This window comes from Alosa sapidissima, chromosome 3 (genome assembly GCF_018492685.1).
Source record: "Alosa sapidissima isolate fAloSap1 chromosome 3, fAloSap1.pri, whole genome shotgun sequence".
Classification (NCBI taxonomy): domain Eukaryota; kingdom Metazoa; phylum Chordata; class Actinopteri; order Clupeiformes; family Clupeidae; genus Alosa; species Alosa sapidissima.
In genome coordinates this window covers 24,734,852-24,760,689 of record NC_055959.1, presented here as the reverse complement: position 1 = coordinate 24,760,689, position 25,838 = coordinate 24,734,852, and the positions used below count along the sequence as shown (strand labels likewise).

The window sequence follows — 25,838 nt, the reverse complement described above, 5'->3', positions numbered from 1 at the left end:
TTCATTAGTGTTTTGTTGCTTGTCTGAATCAAATCTGCATATTTTTGTAACATAGCAGTGCCATATGAATCAGGTTATTTGGATGAGCTTCAAAAACCATCACCTGTACTGCATACAAATATGGTCAGTGGTAGGCCAGGACACTAGCAATATATTTTCTTGAATTATAATAGTCCCATGCAGTTATTATTAGTAACACAAATGCATGATGCTTGTAACATAACCTAGTTTTATCTTTGTTAGTAAGTAACACATCATCATACCACTGAAGACCACAGTTAGACTATTTGAATTTCCTTTTTTGAGACTCATGTATAGACCCTTTCAAGAGAGTTCCATTATCAGCATCATAGTTGGCCCCACAATACTTCCTTTTTAACATTCCATATGTTATCTTAATGCAGAGGAAGTAGATTCAAGCATTGTTTTTGTTGTTATTGTTGAAAGGGTCTATAAACTGAAAGGTGCTGTAGTATAGAGTATAGGTCACATCAGAGAGCCCCCCCCTCACTCCCTTTCATTCATTCTACAGAGGTGTAAGATCTCAATTCTATGGAAGGTAGTGGTACTGTAAAGAAGCTGAAACTTGACAAACCCAAATGCAGAAGTACATTTTCATTTATTTCCATATTAAACAGTGTAATTATAAACAATTCATTCAATTACACTACATAGGATCATCAATATTAAGTAAAAATAGCACAATTTTTAAAATGTACAAGTTACGCATACAGACACAGCATGACTGCATCTTCTGGTCATTGTCCTTAATTTAAACGTCTTTATCTTCACATCATTCAAAACCATGATATGTTGTCATTTGTTTCACCTTAAATTACAAATTGAAACCTCAAACTAGAGCTTACACCATTCCCAATTTACAGACAAAATTAAACGTTTATATACATGAGTACAGTTTAACATTTAAGTTACACTTTTCAGATGTGCAAGATTAAGCAATATACAATGGGAAAAGAAACAAAACAAAATGGTCATTTCCTTAAATAAAATGTTCAACTCACAGAGACTGCTGGTAATACGGATGTAGGTTTGCTAAAATATGGGACTTCTGTCTGTGAATTAAACAAAGGCCATCCACCTGTTACTTCAGCAGATCCATTCACACTCTAGTCAACACCATCAGCCACCATAACACAACTGTGTGACAGCTAGCTGCTACAGACCCGTGTTGAGAGAACTCAATTTAATTCATAACTTTCAGTCAAGATAATGGGAAAAATCAGCTTATCTTGCTTGAAATTTATTAATTTAATATATACACACAAACAAAGCCCAATGAAATGATTTACCATGGAAGGGCATGAGCAGGGGGAATTCCCCAATTTCACCTGTGGAGAAGATTTGCTGTCCAAAGTTTACTAAAATAGGGCACGATACAGAAAGCTCTACAACAGAAGTGCCCTCCACCTCTCTATTCTGATTGAAAAGCACAGAATAAATACAAGATTTTACATTTTGTCCTTCAGCATCATTAACATGTTTGACATGGGAAAGACAGAAGGAATCTTCTGACCCCAAACCAATTCCCTTTTGATCTCACCACAGAAAGAAAAGGGAAGCTTTGACAGGAAGTCTTACAGTAGGTTTTGTTTGAAACCATCAGAGTCACTGTACCCCCAGCTTCAGAGCAAATATGAAGACAATTCATATTACATTTTCTTATTGAAAACAAATCACCGGCCCTCTAAGCATTTCAGCATATGGCATGATATCCACCAGATTAGTGGTTGCGTTTCTAAAACGTGGAGTGTGTATGTGTGTGAATTAGGGGGCAAAATGGTGTAGGCACAATGCAGGTCGACTGATGTCGGGCAATGCGAGGTGCATGGAGATTTGAGATTGAGATTGGTTCAGTGTACGGAGGGTCATATCCTCAGCACGGGTGAGTGAACGATGGGTCTCTTGTGAGTGTCCACGGCATATGGGTTAAGACCACACCAGATATAAACAGTCATAGCTGCGTTATTTCCCTGGCTGGGCCTCAGCAGTGCCCCATTCCCATGAGGTAACACTGAGCTGCAAACTCATTGTTCTGGTTTAACACCGCAACCTAACCCAGGAAGAAGACTAGAAGACTCACGTCGACGCTGAGATTCAAGTGAACGCAGACTGCGTGGTATTTTTCTATAGGGGAAAATGAAAACATCTCCTTCAAAGGAAAAAGGCAATCGACACAGAACAGGAAATCTCTATTATCTAGTAGCTTGAGAGGACAGCCAGTGTTGCCAGTGTCACTGAGAAAAAAACAAGATGATTCAAGTTCAACCGTCAACGTTTAAAGCAGATATCTGTAGCTAAGAGTGTGTACAGTGTAAGTACAGAGTATGTAAGAGCGCACACAGATACCAGGTAAGACACTGGGGAAGCTCTTGAAGTTCAACACCTTTGTGTTTGTTTGTTTGTTTGCTTGCGTGTGTGTGTCTCCTGCCATCTCTTTCGGGAGAATGCAGAATGTTCCATGACGTCTTGATTGCACAGAGAGGAATGATCCGAGATGCAAAGGATCACGTTTAAGTCAAAATAATCCTTACCACGGTTGGATGAAGATGACCAAAAGAGTTCTTGATAGAGAGGGTGCAAGTGGTGGCGTTCGCAGTAAAGTGAAAGGGATTGGTCTGAAGCTGCAGTCCTAAGCACTGTCTGTAGGGAGAGGTTTGCAAAGCCTGACCAGTCAGGGCGACTTCCTCTCCAATAGCTCAATGCCGAGACTCCCTCCCCTTAGTCCCTCTCTCCATCTTCACTGCTGCCTGTGGAGCAAGAGGAAAAGGAGCCACATTAGATGTGCTTCTAGTGGTGGCAGTTTGGCCATTCGTAGTTTTGCACTATGGTGTTTTAAGCCCCCAACGTTGCATGGAAGGCTAGGGTTAGGCAAGGGTTAGGGTGCCTTGAAGTCGACGGTCGCAGCGCTGCCTTGAAGTCGACGATGGGGGCTTAAAACACCATCGAGCGTTAGTTTTAAAAGCTTTTATTAAATAACAAAAGGATAGAACAGCAAACAATGTGTGTGTGTGCGCATTAGGAATGTGCAATTCATGAAATTCCCATTTCAATATAAATTATGTCCAACGATTATGATACTATCAAGATGAAACAATTATTTTGCTGTGCGTACGTGTGCGTGTGCGTGTGCGTGTGTGTGTGTGTGCGTGTGTGTGTGCGTGTGTGTGTGCGTGTGTGCGTGTGTGTGCCTTACCCCCTTGCTCTATGTCGGAGTCGGTGAGGTGTGTGAGCGAGAAGCTGGCGATGCTGGCTGGGGAGATGGAGAAGCGGGAGTAGGAGGAGCTGGTCCAGCTGGTCTCCGGGCCCCGGTTCTGGGGCGGTGGAGAGAAGTAGCGTGAGGCACCTATGGGCGAGGGCTTGGAGGCTGCCACATCACTGGCCGCCTTGGCGAGGAAGGAGGAATCGGGCGAGGAGAAGTCATCGTCCCACTCGAAGCCACCACCTGCGGGACAGTAACACAGCTTGTCAGGGCTGTTTGGATAAGTGCTGCATTGATGTATGTTCACAAGTAAACGTTGTGAATAGCTTTACCTTCTTCATCAGTGGAGCTCTCTGTGGAGTTAGTGAACCTGTTCAGGTAACCAGTGGACTGTGCAGGGCTGCTGAATTCTGACACCTGACTGTTGGAACCAAGAGTGTGGTCTCCCAACTCTTTAGTTGGAGTCTCCTGTTAAGGGAAGACGGACAGAACAGACAGGAAATGTAAGAAAACACACAGAAATTACTTGCTGAAATTGAAAAAGAAAATATTCCACCATTTTTTAGTTTCAGTGAGGCATCAGATGGTACCTGATCAAAGAGGTAGACAGTGACATCATCAAAAAAGGACACGGCTCTTTTAGAGCCGTCATTGTCGCTGGTGTCTGCCGCTGCGGAGGCTTTGTCTACTGCTAGCGACGTGGGCTTGAGCAGGCTCTTGAGGTGGCCCGCGTCGCTGCTGTCGGAGATGATCTGTGGAACCGGGTGCTCCACGTCGTCCTCGCTCTCCTCGCTGCTGCTGTGCAGGCGGTAAGCGCTGTGCCGCTCGTCGTCCGAGTCGTCGCTGTTCTCGTCCTCCTCGTCCGCGTCCATTCCGTCCTCGCGCCCGTCCTCCCCCGCGCCGTCCCGGCGGTTCAGGTACCTCCCCTCGCTGTCCGGCTCCTTCCGACGGGTGATTTCAGCGGCGTACGTTCTGGTCAGCTTGGCGTGGCCCATGTTGTCCAGCGGAGGCCTCGGAGAGTGTTCCGTGACATTGGAGGAGGCCTTCGCTGAGGGTTCTGTGCTTGCAGCGGAGACTGCTGGGGAAGGACACACATCAGAGAAACCAGCGGTCTTCTGGGCTTCCTTCTGAGGAGCTTCAGCAGACACCAGGCTGTCCTCCGTACGGTCCGTCTCTGCCCCAAGGACAGGCTCAGGGACGCCGTTCCTTGTGGACTCTGGGAGCACGGCATCAATGAGGCCAGAGGCAGGATCAGACAGGCCTTGTGACGTCCCAGTCAGGGAGTCGAGCATCTCCTGGTGCAGGGTCTCCTGAGGAGGCGTCACTGCATTACTGCTGTTGCGGAGCTCTGCTTCGGCAGACTCCCCGAGCCAGGCCGGGGCCTCGACGGGAGTCCCCCCATTGGTCTCCTCGGACCGCCTGTCGGTCTCCAGCTCGTTGTCGGAGAAGTAGGCCGAGTCTCTGTAGCTGCCTGTGATGTAGACGTCGGAAGGGGGAGCTTCCTCCTGCTGGTCTGCTGCGCCTTCCTGTTGCTGCGCTTCCTCGTCCACTGCGTGTCCGTTCTCGACCTCGGACACGACGATCTCCGGGGGCACCAGTGGCATAGAGGGGACTTCCACTGAGGAGCTGGCTTCGCTCTCCCTGGAGGCGTCGTCCTGAATCAGCTGAGAGTTCCACTCCGGAGACTCCAGGTTCTCCGTCTCGTAGCCGCTGTCGGCCGTCTTGTAAGGGGGCTGCAGCTTGCACGGAGCTGGGGTGCTAAGGGTCTCCTCCTGACCCCCGAGTCTGTGGATGTCCAGAGAGTCCAGGGAGTCTGGCGTCTCGGCGGAGTTCTCCATGGTTGGCAGTGGGGAAGAAAGGCTGTCGTCCAGAAGGCTGTCCTGACTGATCTGGTCTAAACAGGGTTCGGACACCTGTAGAGAGGTCCTGTCTTGAGACAGACCGTCTGCAAAGCTGCTCTCCTCATCGGTGCACGGCGGCAGGTGATCCGTTTCTGCATCCAAGCCTTTATCTACATCTACAGCGGAGTCGGTCAGAGAAACAGCACTGTATGGGTCTTTGTCTTCAGCTAACAAGCCAATGGGTTCTGAGGAAGAGGCATGATTTAGTTCTGCAAAGTCTGTTTCTATGTGTTGTTGCATGTGATCCTGAAAGTGGTCTAAGGGGCCTTCAATGCTGGGCGTTTTGGCAACGGCGCACGTCATTTCTGGAGTGGCACTTGGACTGAGCACAGGGGACTGGGGACCAGTGGCCAGACATACTGGGACTGAACCTGTGAGGGCCTCTGCACTGGGGGAGGTAGAGGAAAGAGCAAAAAAGATCTCAGAGCCAGGAGAGAGCGGCGCTAGGTCGCTAGGAAAAGCACTACTGACAGGCGACAGGTTGCTACTACAGGCCTCTCCTAAAAGCAAGGGTTTCGAAGGCACCAGAGTTTCATTTCCTAAAGGCTGCAGAAGCGCCCCAAAGTCAGGGCCTGAAAAGTGCAGCAGTTCCGCATTTGAGTGGGGGGCAACATTTGCTACAGATTTTGCAGTGTCCTCAGTTACGGATGCTTTTTCCGTGAGCTCTTCACTCTCGAAGATGCTTGTGATTGCACTGCCAGCAGAGTTAGCGTTCTGGTCCAATTTGCCCAAATCTGGGCTCTCCTTCATTAAACTTTTCTCCTTGAGAAACAGGAAGTTGTCGGCCAGCTTCTCAGCGTTCAGAAGCCTCAAGGCGTTTGCATCGTCCAGCTCACAGTCCTCCACCAACATGTTTCTCCGTCCCTCCGGTCCTAAAAAAGCCAGGCTGTTCTGTTCTGTGTTCTGGGACTGGGCCTGTGTCTTGGCCTGGGCAGCAGTGTTCCCCTGCTGGAAGCCACCGTTGCTGTGTCCACTCATATCTGGAAGCTCCAGGAACCCAGTCCTCCACGAATGGGGCTCCTCTAGCTTCGAGTCTCCCTCGCTGAATATGTTGGTGTGGAACGGACTCTCTTGCTCACTGGAAGACCAAGTGTGGCTGTCCGGCATGAAGGAGTCCTTGGAGTCCATGCTGCCATGAAAAAAGTCTGCATCGGTGCTCGACTCGTCCATGCGCGAGTCATGCAGCATCAGGAACTGTTGGGACTCGGGCGGCGGCTCAGCCTTGGCCACCAGGTCCTGCGAGTCGGTGGTGCTCTCCTCCTGGTCCTCCAGCTGGATGTAGTAGTCCTTCCCAGAGGCCACCTCGTGGGCGTCGAACACCGGCAGGACACCTGGCACTCCCTGGGCGGGAGGACTAACGCGCTGATGCTGATGATGCGCTCCAGAATCGCTCGCCGCTGGAGGGAAGAGGGCGTGGATGTCTTGGCTAGGCACGGGGAAGAAGACGCTGTTGTAGTTGAGCGTGGAGTCCATGGCGGCGCGGCTGTGGCTGTCGTAGTGGTCATGCTTGGCGCCCTCCCACACGTACTCGAAGCTGAGGCCTCGGCTGGTCTCAGTGACCGTCAGCATCTCGTCCGGCTCGCCGCCCTCGTCCAGCGTCTCCAGGATGGGGAAGGACGAGTGGCTGACCGTAGTCTGGCGGGCGCAGGGGTTCGGCCGGAGGGCGTTCCAACGCTGCTCGAAGTCGTCCTCCACGTCCTTCTGGCCCTGCATGCGCAGGTAGGTCAGCAGACGGTGGACCTCCTCCGCCGTGGCCCGCTTGTCTGGGGGCAGCCAGCAGAACTGCAGCACCTCGTACCTGCACAACCACACAAACACACACAGTCAACACGCACCACTCATATGTGTGTTTACAATGACCCTTTCGCTGAACCCCTGATCGTTCTTTCCTGAACAAATACAGATCAGTAGTGTTATTTGAACAATATGGCATTGCCTCATATTGTATATTTCAATCTTACGCTCACCATCTCTCAGAGTATGGCAGGTCCAGCTGTGGTTTGAAGAGTTTGATCTGTTGATCCCTGATCACATGGTTCAGTACTTCTCTATCAGACAGGTGAGGGTAGGGCTGGTTGGCATTCTCAAACAGCTCCCACAATGTTATGCCCAATGACCTGCAACAACAAAGACAGATATCTCTTTCAAGCTACAGCAATTGGGATGACCAAAACGTGAGACTGCTACTGGTGTAACCCACTCTCCAGCCAATCTGACCTCATGAGGATGACTACATGTATAAAATTGACCATGGCAATTTGAGGGGAGAATCATATTAATAATTACTCAGAAATTGCAATGGGATCAGTATATTATATGACCTGAAAATGGCCTATCCGTATAGATATGGCGACTACTCTTAAAATAAGTCTGTGTTGCATAAGAGCCTGGGATATGTGGCACAGAGCCACGAAGATATATTATTTTAGGAGGCGAGAGAATTATGCATATGTGCCAGCAGAAAAAAGAGCAGTGCCTGATCTCACATCCATGCATGGGAAACAGAGATTTACGAGCACTGACAAGCAGCGCCTGCAACATTAGTGGAGAGGCTCACTTTCAAAAGGCTCTGACCCTCTCAGCAGGGGGATGAAATGACAGAGCACCAATCAGCCTTTGAGCTCTACTTACAGCAGCCAGACTCAGAGTGACGTGTGCTGACCAACACATTGTACTGACTTCTATTTCTATTACAAGTGGTGTGCTCTTGTATGGGTGAGGCTATGAGTTTCAACGCTATTTGGTTAATTTCTAAATAATAATACAAATAAAAAAAACAAGAACCCCAAACTGTACTGCAGAGGTTGCAACTATACAACATCTGTATGGTATTCTGATGTTCTGATAAACCTAAATGACCAGAGATTCCACTTCATTCAGTGTTTCTAAAAGAAGAAAAAAATCAATGCTCCTTTGATATTGGTACTATGATGTCTTTGAAATTATTTACCAGGACAACATACGCTTTTAACTTAGACATGGGAGCATGTCAATGCCCTTACCACACATTGCCAGGCTTGGTTTGTTCTGCGGTGATGACGCCACCATGGAGGTCCCCCACCAACTCAGGGGCCAGCCAGCGCAGAGGAACCAGCTGATCCTCCTCCGTAGTGATGTAATCCTCCTGAGACACACACACACGTCACATGAGGGCATCGTCCCATACGTGCAAATATACTGTGCACATTAGTCACACTGCAGGGTGGGTCAAAGTTACCGGTGTGAGTCCATGGCACTTGAGAAAAGCAACTGCTAAATACCAGTCAACTTTTACATAATTCATCCAATGTGTAACCATGCTCACACCACTTGAGTTGACCACATGGTGGTCACCATACCCCATCCCTTCACTTTAAATGTCACCCATCATATACTTGGGTATGGACCAGACTGTATAAACAAGTATGGACATACACGCACATAATTAGAGAAGCCAAGAAAGACTAGCCTGGGTGAATCCAAATCACCATAATGGCCCATTTGAATTTTGCGAACAGTGGGGTATACTACAAACCATGCTGAACATACCCAGGCTTTCTTTGGATAACCTGGATCGACAAATACGAAACAGTTAAATGGTACCACGAAGCTCGCTTACGAGGAAATTTGTCCTCTTTAGTTTCAATGCGCGTTCCCATAAAAAGGGTGTTTATCGCATCACTTTACACGCCTTTACAAAATGGATCGATCTAGCGCGGTTTATTTTACACAAGAGGAACATGTTATAACATTTAGAAGAATAGCAGATCACTGCTAGGTGCAACACAGTTGCATATAATAAGCTAGGGATGCGTGCTGGCAAAAAAAAGCCAATTGAGTAAATTTGTTATGTGAAAAGATTTTGCAAAAATAAATATGCAGACAGGCTGAATTGATCGCCATTAATGCCAATAGAGTGATGATGATTTCAAAAATTAAAAAGCTGCTTTGTGGGGCTAGGAAGCTGAGCTTAGTGTTTTAAGGGTCTGTGCCCACCAATTGCGTTTTGTTGTGCTGATCTAACCTGATCAGCTTAGCTGATAACCTCCTCCCAACCAAGGGTGTGTTTCCCAAAACCATAGTTGCTAACCTGTTAGCAACTTAGTTGGTTGGCAATGGGAAATTGCATTGCAACCAACAAAGTTGCTAACTAAGTTAGCAACTATGGTTTTGGGAAACGCACCCCAGGTTTGGTTGGCAGCATAAGACGCCATGATGACACTAAAACAGAGCCACTTTCGTGTTACAGCATACCCTCGGCTTTGAGCGCAACATACCTCGCCAACCCACCAATCGAGCTTCGTTTTACTATATACCCCACAGGTTTGTTTGGGTTATCTTGAGAAAACAAACATTGTTAGAGATCTGAACTTAATTATCTTATAGTTGTTATTTCAATATAAAGTTTTAAAAAAACATGACAATGGCCTCTTTCGGCTTCTGTACATAAAAAAAGTGCCGTAAAACCACTCATGTCATGACCTGGCAATCTCCAGGCACCCAACTGAGATCTCAGCAATATCTGGAAAATGCAGATATACATCTCCGGCTAGTCTGTGTTCTGCTGGAAACATGGCCACTGGATTGTATTTCACCGAGTCTGAATCTAGACCTTGGGCTTTAACTCGGGTCATGGGGCAACAGCTGCATGTAAACTGCGGTGGAAAACATTTATATTTCTGCAAGGGCATGGACCTTGGTTTTAATGGGTGAAACAGTATCTGCTGACAAATATGTGAGCTAGCACATCATCATATTGGAGAACGTGTGAACCAGGGTAGTCTTACCTTATATCTGTACGGTCCTATTCCATAATCCCCAACTTTAACTGTCAGGTCAGCAGTTAAAAAGCAGTTTCTAAGGGCCAAATCACTGTAAAAGAAAAATATGAAAAGAATGAGATTTTTCAAAAGAAAAAATATATACATTACACATATAAAATCTATCAGTTACTAACTGCATTTTGATTCCATTTGCATTATATCTGTATGGTTACATTCAGGTGGTTTTACAGCTGAAGCTGGCAATTACATCTTCAAACAGATTATGACAAAGGACATGGTGTCAGTCAGTTGATTGTTTTGTAGGTCTCTATTCAGGTCTGTATTACGGTCACCAGTCTGTATTCAGCCTGATGGATATCAGCTTTCCACTTCAGGTCCTTCACCAAATTCCCATGCCTACTTCGTCAGGTGGCCCAGTAAAATCATTTTTGGAGATGCCAATCTGTTCACAGGCCCACCCCCACACCTGGCATTGCGTGACATGGGGCATTAGGAGTGTGTGTGGGGGGGGGTAACCATCTTCAGGTGTGTCTGCTCTCCCCCTAGCAACAAAATCACTGATGCTGGAGCATTTCCCAGCTCGCTCACACAGCACCATGATATTGTTCCCAGGGAGGGACACTCTCGCTGTCCTCCACAGCAGGTTTGACGGAGCGGAGTGTGTGTGTGTAGGGGGGGGGGGCAGGGGGTGGACTCTGGCACTGCCCAGCATAGTGGGACAGATGGTAGCTCATTCAGACAAGAGTCCGACTCCGGTTTCATCTTGGCCCTGCTGTACCCGCTCACACCAGTTCCAGAAGTGTGTCTCTTTTACCGGCAGCCTTCCAGAATCACCCCCCCTCACCAGCTTCTAACCCAGGACATCGCTGACACCAGTGGTCTATGCTCCATACACCCTGCTACTGTCAGCCTGCATGAAACTATTGCAAGATAAATGGAGGGATATTTTCGAGGCTGTAGCCAGGTCTTGGCGAGGGCACAGCATACAGTACTGACAGTCTTGCCCGTCGTCTTTCAGCCCTACAAGGGTGCTGTGCAGCACAAGCACAGGGAGGTCGGGCTAGAAGAGGCAGATTCAAATGTGGGAAAAATGTTGAAGAAAACGTTGTTGAGTTTTGATTTCAGGAAGGGTGAAGACACACAGTGAATACTTGTCAGAGGAAGTGCAGGTCAAGGAGAGATTATAAAATAAAAAACATTTTTAATTTGCCAACGTTTCTGCTGTGCAGACATTTTTTCAAGTCTTGAATGTTGATCTACAAGACCAATTCCAATGACCTTCCAGTCCGACAGAATTATTCAGTTATTATTCAGTTATATCCAGATCTATTCTCCCCCATGGTGTAAAAACACATGATTTTCTCTTTGTGCCACCAGCCTGTCTGCTCGCCGTGTGGAACAAGACCTCACACCCGAGTCTCATCTTCAGCATACGCAGACTCCATCCCAGAGGGACCAAACAGAACGAGGGGCACGGGTGAGACAGGGGCGCGAGATGGAGACCAAACGGAGCAAAAAAAAGAGGAGGGGGGTGGGGGGTGGGGGGGGGTTGCTCAAAAATAAATCTGCTTTATCGAAAAAATCCACAGTCATTTTCATGACCGCCTTTACAACACGCAGAGGAATTTTGGGAGTGTCCCGGTTGAGTCCTAACACCAGTGGAGCGCTGCCTGGTGCGAGGCGATCCACTTACACGCAAAGCGCAGATTCATCATGTCCCGCCTGTCCTGGGCAAGCCGACACTCTAGCTGTCCCCGGGCACAGTGTAACCAGACGCCTTCCGGCATATTCCGAGCATGCAAAACGGAGCAGACCAACTCAGCGCCGCATATCACCGAAAAAACTTCTCCTCCATCCCGAACCCTCTTTTGCTCACTTGCTCACTTTCCCTCCCCTGTTTTTTCTTTCTTTCTTTACTTCTCTCCCTCCCAGACGCTTAACACCACCACTGCAGAGAATGAAAAACTAAAGCACGTCTGACATAGCTGGCCTTTTCAGGAGCGGCTCGGGGAGCTGCACGGCAGTCTTTAACCCAGTGCCATTCATGTGCAGGTTTACAGCAGGACAAGAAGTCTCCTGCTGGATGACGCGCGCGCAGGGAACATGCCATCCCTCCACACTGACAACAAGCAGCAGCAGCAGCAGACTTCATCCAGTTCAGCAGCCACAGTGTAAACACAGGGGCCACACCACTGGCTCTAACCCTTCAAGGTGTGGGTTTTTGAACATTCGAACAGAAGATTCTATTCCGCAACAATTGAAGGTTCTAAAATTCTATGCTGAATTCAATGAACCCGGATATTCTTTAGAACGTTCATTTTCCAACATTCCCGTCAACCTTTAAGGGCTAAGTAAACTTACTACAGTATACACTTGACTGCATTTTTCTAATTTGGTGGACCCTGGTGATGGGGAACCTTGGCAATGGACTTTTTGTGTCCTTGCATACTAAATACTTCACATAAAAAAATAAAATTCACAAAACGATAAGTGGTCAGGTCCATCCTACAGGGGAGTTTACCTGTGCAAGAAGTTGTGCTTGTGGAGGTGGGTGACCCCAGCGGCGATCTCACAGGCCATCCTCTGCAGCTGCAGGAGCTCAGCCTTCCCATAGCGCCAGTCCTGCTGAGCCAGGTAACTCTTCAGGTCGCCCTGCAGCACACACACACACACACACAAAGACACATCATTACAGGTGCATATAGAACAATGCTGTTATAACATGACAAACAATAGTCAATGCAGTAACGGCACTATAAACTCACATTAAGTGGGTATCCCTGTGAAAAAATACTGTATTGTGTAAGTAAGTACTAAGGTGACTGATCGTATGAACAGATAATGACAATGGGCATCTTTCCAGTGAATAGAACATACTGTATGACGCAAGCTGCTAGTAACTCAAGAGGCACTGACAAGGAGCAGCAGTTCTGCAAGCAGCCACAGGGTGGCAGTGATGCTCACCATGCAAATGCTGTGGACACCATGGACCCTGGTGCTGGCACCAAAAAAGGGAAAGCCATTTTAATGGCCACCCAGCCTGGGTCACAGCAATTTTAAAAATAAAAGTCCAGCAGTCAGTTGGATGTGGTGGCTGTATGTTTGCTATTGCAGGTTGAGTTTCTGATAGCTGTGGTCATCACAGCTCTAATATCTTCTCTGGGGTGGGGAAGGGAGGGGGCTTAGGGGAATATCAGGTCAGGGGAAGATCATCTCATTAGCGCTGATGCGCCACTGCATCGGGGTGTAACGGGAGGGTGGGAGTGGTTAAAGGAGCATGGTGCATGAACACAGAGGTCTGTCTGTCCTGTCTGTCTTCTCTGTCCTGTCTGTCTGCTTTATGGGGCCATGAGTCAGGCTTGCCGTCAGGGGACCCCTGCAGTCTGCTGTGTGCAGTGTGGTCACCGTGCTTATGAGTCAGCAGGACTGCAGCCTGCGTGCTCAAAAACAACCCCATGAGAAAGGCTGACTAGGTGCAAATACCAAAGGAGCTCAACATCAGGGGCATTCCACTACTTACTGGAGCTGATGAGGCACACTGCCACAGGACAAGTCATTCAGTGGGCATGACTAGTATGTATTGAAATCAGTACAAATATGAATTATTAATATACCCCAAACAATTACATTCAACATACCGGTAAATAAATAATTCACTTGCTATAAAGATAAATATCACTGATATAGCACTAATACAATTGGGTGATCAAATGTGTATGAATTCACGCTAAATGGTCACAAAAGGGCTTCACTGTTCCACTTGCATTCTACTAAAGATTCCTACAGTGATGCACAAACAACTAATTACAATTGCATTCTTCAAAAGGGCTATGAACGGAAATCATTTTAAAGTTTTTTAGTATAAGGGTGTATATGGTTTTTAAAACATTTTGACATTAGTAACACAACTCATCTCTACATTCTTACAATATGCGTTTATAGAATAGTACTGCAGCATTACACACATACCAATATGTATAGCCAATGTGTTGTGGAGCTTATTAGATCCGGAGGCAACAACCAATATTCAGGCTCAGTACAAATGTAAACAAGAACGCGACAAGCGCTTCACACTTATTACATCTGCTATCCCACCAAACCGGTGGAAGGCTCTTAAGAGGCCCAGATCTAGTCTGCGGTTATTGGGGAGAGGTGTGTCTCACACAGGGTTGTGTGGTCTGGCACCTGGTCTTTAACCACGAGCAGGTCACATAACACACTGCTAAAGAATGCCCCAGAGCACTGCACTGTAGGCTGGAGAGCTGGGTCTCTGTTTCCAAAGGAGGGAAGAGGGGGGTGAGGGGGTTTAAGCTTCCCACCAGCAGTCCAGGCCTCCGCTGTCGTCACACTGCTGCCTGATTACAGAGCGCCACTTATGTTATGCAACAGTCATAAATCAGCTGCCCCGATGCTCCACACACCTCTCTCACACGTGCACACACACAAGTGCACACACAAGTGCACACACAAGTGCACACACAAGTGCACACACAAGTGCACACACAAGTGCACACACACACACCTTTCTGTCAAACAGCTGTAAAGGATGCAGCAGTGTGACAAGAGAGAGATGCAGGGGCCGTGCGTAAGGTTGCTAGTAGCAGTGACAGGAAGCGGTGGCCTGTAGGAGAGACGGAGGCTGTGTGCATGCACAGTAGCTGACCACCTAATGTGGCAACAGCAACATGCAGCAACTCGTGGCACTGCAAAACAGTTGTGGCCACGGCAGATATTTCAGTGGAGAAATGTGGCAACCGTGAACAGCAAGAAGGGTAGCAGAGCACTTCCTACCAGACATTCTCTGACTTGCCTGCTCCATCACAGCACAACTGCAGTGTCTTTGGAGTTTACATGAGTGACCGCAACAAACATCTGACTACCATCTGCACTTCAGCGCTTTCTGCTCCCTTACTTCCTCCAGTTGGCCTGTACTTGTGTCTGATTAATAACTCATTAACAACCGATTGCTTAATACACTGCGGATGACATGATTTCCTGTCCAAGACTTAACTAGAGCTTCCCTGCTTGCCTGTGGTGACTCTGGAGAAGCATGTGTAGTGGTGAAATGAAAGTGTGGCCGATGCAAAGGTCCAGCAGGTGAGGACAGGAATGTAGCACATCGGTCATTCAGAAAATTCGGTTTCAGGGATCTAAGCATTTTTCCGCCTAAAATTATAATGATTTTCATCTCCCTTGGTAACACATTTGGCATCTTGCCCTGTGCACATGCGGACACACACACACACACGCACACACGCACACACGCACACACGCACACACGCACACACGCACACACAGAGCTCCAGTCAGCTCCCTGAGCAGACGAGGCTGTCACTCAGTGTCGGGGCAGCTGGCCTCCTGCCGGCTGTGATCCGGTTGCATACGGCTGCTTATTTCTGCACACAATTCCCTTAGTCAGGCCTACCGGCTGTTACCAGCGCTACTGCCCCAAAACAAATCATCAATCACACACTCATCAGGACTGACACCCTGCCTCCCTCACGATGGGAACAAAAGATGTACCCACTGAAATGGATCACTTTTATGCAAACATAAAAGTATGAAATTGTGGACCACCATCTTGACTTTCCCATTTTGAGAAGCATAACTTTTTAGTGTAATGCTCAGAACATCAACTAATATGCACACACAAACACACACCAAAACAATTATAACCTGTACCCTCTTAGGAACAGTGCAGCAAGTAACCCTCTCAGATTGCATGTGCTGTGATACGTACGTGTGTGTGTGTGGTGTGTGTGTGTGTCCGAGCTCCTCCAACCCAACTCAGCACTTCACCTCTCAGCTGGAGCTTGTCAACACGGACAGCCACCAAGGCCTCTCGCAGATGCGTAAGAAACACTGATTTAATCCGCTCATCCAATGCCATCATACATATGGCCTTGACCAACACCCCCACACCATTCCCTTCCTCTACACCCTACAAAGGGCAGACAACAGATGATTTTTGGTTGATCTATTTATAAAAATGACGATGGGCTGCTTTTAGAGTCAAATTGTTTATGACCTTTTTTCTTCAGGAAACCATTCAACCATTTGTCTTCTAGGCACCATTCAAAACCTTTAAACAAATATAGGCATAAATTTACATACGCCGGCCACTGATCAGCCACACAGACAAACTGACCAGCATAGGCTAAACTAGACGCTCCACGCTGGACAGACGAGAGCCCTGAAGTGCTGTGATTAAAGAGCAGGGCGGGGGCAGGAGAGGGAGAAAGCAACTCTGAAAACGCCTGAACAATCTCCCTGGTGCAGCCTTTTCAGCAGGACATTGGAAGACAGACACACACACACACACACACCCACACCATAAAATGCACTAACACAGCAAGATGCCTGACTGACACAGGGAGAAAGACGAGCCTGCTGCTTAATTGGGATTGGGGAGCAGAGGAGAGTGAGGCAGAGGGGTGGGTGGGTGGGGTGTGCGGGGGCTGCAGGAGATGTTGACGGCAGCTGCGTGACTCACAGCTCTGGGTGCAAAACAGGCCGCCGGCTAACAGAAATAGACTGAGGAGATACATGAAGTACATCAGAGGAGAAGAGCAGACAGCCGTGCGATGCAGACAGCCGTGCAATGCAGAGCAGCGCAGGACAGAGAGAGTCTCTCCAGCCTTGGTCTCAGAGAGCGTTCTCTCGTTACAGCTGCGAGAGGTGGCAGAGGGGCCTAAAGAGGGGCTCCCAGAGTGAGCCGTGACTTCTGGGTGTCAGCACAGACCCAGAGGGACACAAACCCACCCCACAAACAAAATGCACCACCAGGTCTTGGACACACTGGGTTACCCTAGGACAGGACACCCACTGAGATATCTGGGCCTTGACCTTTCTGTAAATTCATCTACCTACACAGTGACAGTTGATTGATATATCTGCTCATAATGTTGGATGTCAAATGGTACGAGATATGCATACATTTATGTAAGAATGCATTTGTGTTAAGAAGTACATGTACTTATCCTTTCTCGTATTTAACATCACCACATCATTTCCACATTCTCCTGAGAAATACCTGTGAATTTCCCTGGTTCTGTATGTAAACACACTTACCAGGTCACAGTATTCAAAGACTAGCAGAAATGGAATGGCTTCCACACACTGGCCAAGACACTGGAGGATGTTGGGGTGCTGGAGGACCCTGCAGAGGGATGGAAACCACAGAGATCATATTAAGACCAGGTAAAGACCATTGACACCCATCCTTTAGATACCAAAGCTAGTTCTGCTGAAGGGAAACCAAACCCCAAGGTTCTCTACAGACCTGTAGGGGTCTCCCTGCTGGAGGAAGTCATTCTGCTCCTTGGCACCAGCGTTGGCCTTCAGCTCCTGGACCACCACTCTGGAGGCGCCTGGGTCAGCGTAGATCTCACTTAGCAGAACCTGACCCCCAAAGACAAACAGGCCACGGTGAGCGTAGGCAAGGGTGGGGGAGGCACAGAATGACAAGCATGAGGATGAAACACAGACCGGAGCCAAAACCATCCGAGGCTTCTCTGGACACTACACGCTGGACAGACAAGAACCCTCAAGTGCTGGGACTAAAGAGGACAGGACAGAGGCAGAAGGGGTGTGTGGGAGATTTCTCTCTCCCTCTTACACTAAACACAACACCGTATATAGACAGACAGACACACACACATACACACAGGGGAGCAAAGTCTCTTTTAGACACCAGAGATGAGGGAGGCCAGAGTTGAGGTTTGGAACAGCAGAAAGAACAGAGTGTTTGAGCAAGAGGAAGAGCTACTACAAATCAAAGAGAGCAAACAAAGAGACAGGGAGACGGCAGCCTGCCACGGCTAAGATAAAGGCTAAGGGCCTCAGTGGGCAGGAGGCAGGACGGCAGCAGATTTAACTGCACCTGCACAGCATCAAACTCATCCTGCACCTTTTGCCAAGAAGGAAGAAAGAGGAAGCAGGTGATGATGACAACTATTGCACCACCTATTAATCAATTAGTTGTCTACAGTGAAATTAATCAACTATTTTGGAAATCGGTTAATCAGTTTGGATCCTTTTTTTAAAGAAAATACCTCTCTGATTGTAAGCTTCCTAAACTTGAAAATGTTCAGCTTTACTTACTCTTCTTTGGTTTGTGGACAAAACAAGACATTTGAAGACATATTCTTGGGCATTGAGAAACAATGATCAACATTTTCTTCTTTTTTTTGTTTTAAATCAACAATCTCTCATCAAATAACTAATCGATTCATTGAGAAATTAACTGACGATGACTACTAATTAGTTGGAGCCCAAATGCAATGTGAAGTCACGTCTCATGAAGTCACCCTATGTGCAATATCATTTCTGTTATGCCCTGCTCTACTCAAGCAACCAGACCAACAGTCTGTGGTGGGCTGTAACAGACCACACCTACCTTGCCAAACCAGCCGCTGCCGATCTCCTGGATGTAACTGAGGGTGTGGCGAGCAACATGTGGGCCCGAAGATCCATCTGCGGAGGGCAAAACAACACTCATCAGCTACACAGAAGTGGATGAGCTATTAGTTACTAAGCAGACCAATGATCAGTTTAGTCACTGCATCAAGAGTTACGGTGTGGTACCGTATCCACAAGTGCTCCAGCTCATTCGGTTTTAATGCTGTTCTGTAGTTAAGAGTTGGAAAAAAACTGTCTACACTTGTTATTTTCTCCATTCACACCATGAAATTATACAGCAAATTGAGGACAAGTCAAGAGTTCACCGGTACATGATGAATCATTTGTTTTATCTATTGTCAAGACACTGGTAATAACAATGACATGACTAATAACGATAACATGGAAAAAACAATTGTGTGTCTGTAAGGTAGGATAGGTTGTGGGCGTTATATGAAAACACTTACATATTTTGGAACCGTTTCCACAACATTACAGTAAGTGTTTATGTGACATTACCATTTCATCAGCATCATATTTGCTTCATTGCACTTCAATGACATCATCAAAAATATATAAAATACAATCAAAGCTAATCTGTTACCAGTTGATAATTTACTTGTTCTTCACCTTTTTCAGTAGAGCACAAAAAAGTAAACCTATCAGTTTAGGCCATTCTGAATCGTTTATATGATGGTCAGAAAGGGGACTCTGATTGACCTGATGGAAAATTCCCAGGAGAAAGCACAAGGATTTCTCAGAAACTTGCAATTAAAGCACCACAACAACTCATGTACAGAAAATCAGCTTTGTATCCATATCCTACAGGCAGACAGATTTAGCTTATGCACAGCCTTTAAAGTGGTATGTTCTTTAGGTAAGTCATAATGAGCTTGACTCATTCCAGTCATTTTTCAATGCATTCTATGCATCAATGCAAAGATTACAATAGCTCTATCTACACCAGATCTATCTATTCTGTCTACTACCGAAGGTCCTGTACCACCAGGCATAGCTGTGGTGCATCTACTGTAAGCACTGTAAGTGCTTTCATCATATTAATCCAGTATAATCCAACAATTAATCTTACTACTAATCCTGCCTTTGTTATTCTCTGAGAGTGAGTAGTACACACACTCCAAGTTACACATCTACTTAACTCACACAAACGGAAAGATTTCACTTTCTGCTTCAACACATAATGCTTTGGCTCCAGAAACAGCCAAAAAGGAAAACAACTGGTGATCTGGGAATGTGCACTTCTTAAGAAAGAGTTACAAAGCAGTGGTGCATTACAAAAGGCTAACAGGGAGACTAGAGAACTAAGCTTGTGCGTGGTCTCATAATTGACTGGCCCATCATGAAACTATTAAATGTAAGAATAATGTACTTAGGACAAAACACAAGGTGTTTACATGTGTATTAGAATCAGTAAATAAGACTACTGTGGCAGTGCAGCCCATGTAGAAAGGCTTTACTATGACAACAGTCATTTATAGCGGAGTATAAATGCAGGAATCTAATAAAATAATAAAACATACAGTGGACTATGGAAAGGTTATGAGGCAATCAAGTGTCCAGCAGCAGACGTAAGCACTCGTAAACAGTCAGCAGGACATTGCGGTCAGCAGTCAACAAGACAAACTATCTATGCTCATCCTTTCACCTATGTTTCCAGGAAGCAAAAATGTCTGACCTCACAAAACACACAAGTAAGCCAGCAGTGCACCACAAGGGCTTTCATGACTGATGCTCTTGAGCCACAACCCTTTTTTTCTACACCTTCTTCAGAGGCGAGATCTTTCCACTGACTTAAGTTTTGATGGGATCACGGGCACTGCCAGTGCGCGACTGCTTGAGCAACCCACCTGCAATCCTGGGCAGGTCCAAATGGGGCGGCCCTGGCATGGCGACGGGGGGCACAGCCAGAGTGTACACCTCCGCTGGGGACTGCATGGAGGGGGTGTCCTCCGCCGGAGGGGTGAAGTCGATCTCATCTTCAAAGTTGTCCTCAAATTCCTGGGGGAAACGATGCAAATACATTTGTGAGGGGTAGCGGCAAAGTGTAGCGGTACCACTATGTTAAGGGAAACGGTGAAATAGAACAATCATTTTGTGTGTCATTGTGTTATGATGTGGGGGCTGTATCTGAAAGCATGACAGCTGCTGGAGTTGGAGAGGGGTGTGTATCGCAGTTCTGTATTCTCGAATCGTGATACGAGATCGTTTGTATCACGATTTAAGTTTCTGTTCTCATGTCATTACAGCGCTATTCAATAGGTGTGTGTGTGTGCGTGTTTGTTCACCTTGAAGTTGATCTCACGCTCCTTGCAGCAGCTGACACAGTTGAAGAGCACCAGGACCAGCACCACCAGAGCACAGACAGACACCAACAGAGACAACTGGAGAGCCTCCTCCCCCAACTCCACTGCACACACACAAACATGACAGGGTTAGCTGATGAAGAGCCACACACACACACACACACACACACACACACACACACACACACACACACACACACACACCTCAAAGCTGCAAGTTACCGTTCACTGGTAACTTGCAGCTAGCTCGGCTGGTGGCACTGTTGCTAAATTACGTTATGAAGTTTGGCACAATACATTCTCACTCAGGATAGGGATTTTACAATGTTGACAATTACATAATCATTGAAAAAAAAAACATACTAACATGAAATAAACGTTTTTCCTTCTTTTTTTTAAATCAACCTTCCGCGCCTCCCCTCAAATTATTTGGCGCCCCCCCAGAGAAGGCACGCCTCACAGTTTGGGAATCTCTGCTCTATGGCTGCTCTATGTCCCATAATAAACTCTGAACACCAGGTGGATGGTTTCCTTTCCTACCTCTACAGCAAGCGAGCGTCTGATATGTTTCACCCTCACAACTTGTGTCATTTGTCTCAGCACTTTGTTCTAGCTGCTTTCAGCACGTGGGCTTTTAGCAATTCCGCCTGTGCCGCGAGGGTGTCGTGCACAAAAGGGCTTGGGCATCTGTACTGAAAGCAACCCTCAGCGCATCCATTCAGCGTCATCCCCTCAAATCACATTCTCCCCTTCCTCACAGTGCTAGCCTATTCCTCATCAGGGTCAATGCCCTACTGGTTGCGTGCATGTGCGCGTGTGTGTGTGTGTGTGTGTAAAAGAAGAACTCTCCTGTATCTTGTCTGACAGCTTCATCAAAGCAGATGAAATGTGGGAAGGGAAAACAGAGCTCCAAACATTTTTAACCCTGAGTTGTTTACGTTTTAACAGCCACCAAGTTAAATTCACTGACTATAAATAATGATGGATAACTTATATGAGAGCAAGATCACCCAACCCTACCTGTTCAATCGGTAGGCTAACACTCCTGCCTTTAAACACACTATAGTAAACCACAGACTTGGAAAAACCAAAAACATTTATAGAGTTCAACTATGGTGTGGCCTGCACACCTGAGTCATACACATGAGTCACACCAGGTCACATGACCACCAAGTCTCAGGTCCGGCGGCATAACTAGCACAAACAATGTCACAGCAGCATGACACAAATAAGGCATAAGCCTCTATCCGCATGACACAATGACCGTGACCAATAACAGTCTGTGCATTCTTTCCTCGTCAATATTCAACCAAAGAACACTATATCGAGAGGTCAAAGTACAACCTTGGCTTAGGCTGGCAATATATTCTCAGACTGTTGAACAGTTAGCCTAGCACCTATGCTAACAAACCTTTAGCTAGTATCGTCAACAAATATCAATGAAATGTTTTCAGGAGGGAAAGATGTTGGAGGCTGACTAGTCAGGTAACCCTTTCTTATGACCACTCTTATCTCACTCTCTGTAACTCTCACTCTATGCAAATTTAGGCCTACATCATGACCCCATGCATCTAACAAATTATTCAGTTGGCTTCCAAGCCAATAGCCCAGGAGCTGCCATATCTTATTTCTCATTCCTGTCTGGCAAAGTGGTCTCTGTCCACAAAGAGGAGGAGCTGACCCAGTTCTTCAAGTCCTACGGATGCACAGGCCACTATGTGACAGCGACACATCAAAATGGGACATTGATGGCCTAGTGTTTTGGGTAACCCTACTCCGTCGGTTATGAGTTAGGTCACATTCATAATCCTGAGTCCTGAGTGAAGGCTGCTGGAGACAGCTACCGGTGGTCATTAAATTATCTCTATTATCAAAGGGAAACCATTGTTGTAAAACAATAATTGAGGTCAGTTTGTTGACAGTCGACAAAGAAGTCTTTTTAGTAGGGTCTTGGAAAGAAGATTAGGTCGCCGAGTTCTTAAATAATTTGCTTACAAGCAGGGGCTCAGCCCAGTATGTAAAGTCTGGATAGGCCTGGCTATCCATCACTGTCCAGCATAGCAGAAAAAGGATGACTTACATGTAGGCACTAGGTTGTTTGGGCCACAAAAAGATGCAAAGTTTAGGTCTAGATGAATGAACTAGCTATGATAAAACTTTCTGGAGTAATGTAAACATCGGACAAAATAAACACTTTGAAAAGCATTTACAGAAAAAAAAAAAAAACTTATGGGAAGAATGGGAAGAATTAGATTCAACTGAATGGTGCAATATTTGATCATCCATCATGTCAAACCAGATAAATCATTGAATCAATGAAACCTACCTTTCATTATCAACAGACACTTTCAATGTACCTTAAACCTACTGACTCACTACAAGGTTGCAAGAGTAGTTGTTTTCACAGTCGACTAAACGGCAAAGCCATGCATTGTGTAATTTAAAGTAAAATAGGGTTAGGGTTAGAGTACTGTACCATGTACTCAGATGACACATTCTCCAGTTATTCATTACCACAGCAGGAATGCAGAACAAGCCTGCCACTGACTTTTGCAATGAAACTTCTATAAAGTTTTTTTTAAAGACATCTGCACAGCTTCCTCTAGTGCAGGGTTTCTCAAACTTCTCAGGCCTAGGGCCCGGTTATGTCAGAATTCAGGGTCATAGGGCCCACCCGTACAATGCCAAGCTCTCGTAAAACGCCCTTCCCCACTCACATCAAAATAATCTGTATAATGTATATAGGTGTGTAAAAGAATGATACATATTATTAGGGAGATTCTGAATGGAAGAAGCTAAGAGATTCAGTGAATGATAATGGCCATTGACTTCACTCTGATTTTGCTTTAGGCCCTTTAGATTTTTAACCTTGAAAGGCCTATTCCTGTCACTGCTCTGCAGACCAGTGTGCACCTCATCGCAGACCGGCACCGGTCCCTGGCCCATAGTTTGAGAAACACTGCTCTAGTCTATACATCAAAAAGCAGGTCAAATCTTTCCACTGATTTCCTTCCAATACCAATGAGGTTGCCAGGTTGCCTGCTTTCCCCCAACAGAAGTTACATCTATTCGGTGGTATTGATATCTTTTTGTTGAGAAATAGTGGGAGAGGCCCTTCTTTAAATAGGCCCTTAAAGTAAGTGAAACGTGATTTGACTAATTAGTCTAGCCTACATGTAAACATTGCCTAGCTATGGCATGGCAGTGCACTGGGGCTGGTACCTATCTATCAGTAACAAGTCATCATTGGTCAAGTCAAGTGCATCAACTGTTAAATGTCCCAAATCATGCTGTGTATTCACTCATTGTTGAAAAGTGGACAGTGTATAGCATGAATGATCTAGTTCTTGCCGTGTCTTGAAAATGACTACTTTATCACGAGGGGACCAAATGTAGTCACCCACACATAAGTTGGTTTACCAGTTTATCTGACTAAAACATGTTCTGCGACTCTAACGTTAGCGGCTAACGTTACGTGTAGACTACATCCTATCGAAAGCTAATAACGCTAGCTTGCTTGGCCTCCTATGGTTTGACGGACTATTACAACCAACTACGTCTAAGGGAGACTACAAAGACTCATTGGTTCAATACACCCCATCCATAAAAAAATCAAAGCATTGAAAGTCATAGATGCAATATTTTCACATAAGAATGGCCTAAGCTAAAAAGCATTGTCCCGGCTAATGAACCGTTGAACTGTCAGTCCAATGACTGGCTAGCAAGCTAGCTACCAAACGATTAGCTCGCTTGCTTTCTATTCAGTAAGTTAACCACAAACCGATGTTATTTCACACTGACACGTCAAGAACCACATATTTAGGGATTACAAATTAAAATCTTACCTCTGTCTGAATACGGAAGTGGAACACATTGAACTAGCGACGTTGTCAACTGCAGAGTCCATATCCCCAGCCACAACAAACATCCATGATGGCTCTCCATCCTGTACAGGCTTGACTTCTCCAGGTAGTCCCCCAAATATTCAATCACAATTCGTATAGCTAGCTAGCTATAACAACCAGATTTAAACACTTGTATCAAAAAACGTGTATGCTATGCGGAGATTGTGTTACAGGTAAATGCCAGCACCTGCAGGACTTCATTGAATATATTTTTACTGCCCAGCTAGCTATACTAGCCAGTTAACAAACAGCTAAAGAAGGTAACGTTAGCAAGCTAGCTTACTAACTATGCTAGATGGAGACTGTTGTTATAAATTAGCCTGGTAGCTCGTAAGAGCTAACAAGAGCCAGCAGGATTATCTTACAGTTTACATTCATTTGCCAACAACACAATTTACCGCTCTACGGCTATAACGTGCCTTTACAAGTATCATCCTACCATTTTCACAAGGTGTTCTAAAGAAGCAATTTCGGAATTGCTAGGAAAACCAAACACCACCTCCTTTCACCAGAAACGCCATGTTTCTACGTCATGCTACAGAGCACAGTACGTCCCAACAAACTAGACAGACAGGAACATATACCAATGACGTTCCTCGGTTCCGTCCGAAACACATATTTATCCAATCATGTCATGCCAATCTCTCTTGTGCCCTTTAATGGCAGAGTGCCAAATGTAAGGCGTCTTTTATTATCCTGCATTTTCGTCGCTCCTCTTCGAAAAATATAATCTGCATGGCAGGCCTACGGTAACACATAGTGCATAATGTTATATTATCAGTAGGCCTATAAAAGTCGTTGTTGCCAGTACCCTATAGCCTACTACGGGACCAGCTCTCTGCTATGTGTCTACCTCTGCCTTTACAATAATGTGAGCTATGCAAGAGGGATGGCTGGCATCACATGATGAACATCTAGAGTTGGACCATAAAACACCGACCTGTTTGATTTTATGGGAGTAGCCAGTAAGGACTGTTTTTAACCTACATGTTGGACTGCGGTGTTATGCAATTAGTTTATAGAGGAATATTCAGTTGTTCATTGTTCAGTATTCATTTTTATAAAGAAAAAGTTGCCGGTAGCCCTATTTAAGCTACATTCTGTAAACAATTTGATAAAGGATGAGTCATATGATGATTCTGTCATGATGTCACCAGACATCCTCTTACTAAAGGATGGCCTAAGATGACATAGGCATCTTTTTATTGTTGTCAGCAGGCATTCACATGACTAATGCATTGTAAATTATGAGGTGATCTTAATCATTGTCAGCAGCTCATAAAATCAACAATACATTCCAATTCATGTGCACTGTATGGGTCTTG

General features: G+C 46.0%; 1 protein-coding gene across 2 annotated transcripts; it reads right to left on the bottom strand.

Annotated features, from left to right (window-relative positions):
• Positions 1-600: 600 nt before the first annotated feature.
• Positions 601-25,066, bottom strand: lmtk2 (lemur tyrosine kinase 2). Of its 2 annotated transcripts, XM_042085847.1 has the most exons (15): positions 24,953-25,064; positions 24,454-24,620; positions 20,591-20,712; positions 20,153-20,303; positions 18,283-18,359; positions 17,167-17,285; positions 16,956-17,043; positions 12,406-12,536; positions 9,888-9,972; positions 8,124-8,245; positions 7,089-7,238; positions 3,811-6,919; positions 3,553-3,688; positions 3,215-3,463; positions 601-2,768 (listed from the first exon to the last, which is right to left on the bottom strand). In XM_042085847.1, exons 2-15 carry the CDS (start codon positions 24,551-24,553, stop codon positions 2,740-2,742), a joined length of 4,668 nt encoding a protein of 1,555 aa, XP_041941781.1. In that variant the 5' UTR covers positions 24,554-24,620; positions 24,953-25,064; the 3' UTR covers positions 601-2,739. The 2 variants fall into 2 exon arrangements, with proteins under 2 accessions (XP_041941781.1, XP_041941780.1); XM_042085846.1 differs by having other exon boundaries at positions 24,454-25,066.
• Positions 25,067-25,838: the final 772 nt, after the last annotated feature.

What these genes read in the sequence shown, in the direction of transcription:
- lmtk2 (XM_042085846.1), bottom strand. Translation starts at nt 24,553, where the DNA reads ATGGAGAGCCATCATGGATGTTTGTTGTGGCTGGGGATATGGACTCTG. An exon ending in ACCAAGCCTGGCAATGTGTG is followed by an intron (nt 7,239 to 8,123) that starts GTAAGGGCATTG and finishes TTGTTGTTGCAG; the next exon opens with GTCATTGGGCATAACATTGT. An exon ending in CTGCCATACTCTGAGAGATG is followed by an intron (nt 6,920 to 7,088) that starts GTGAGCGTAAGA and finishes GTGGTTGTGCAG; the next exon opens with GTACGAGGTGCTGCAGTTCT.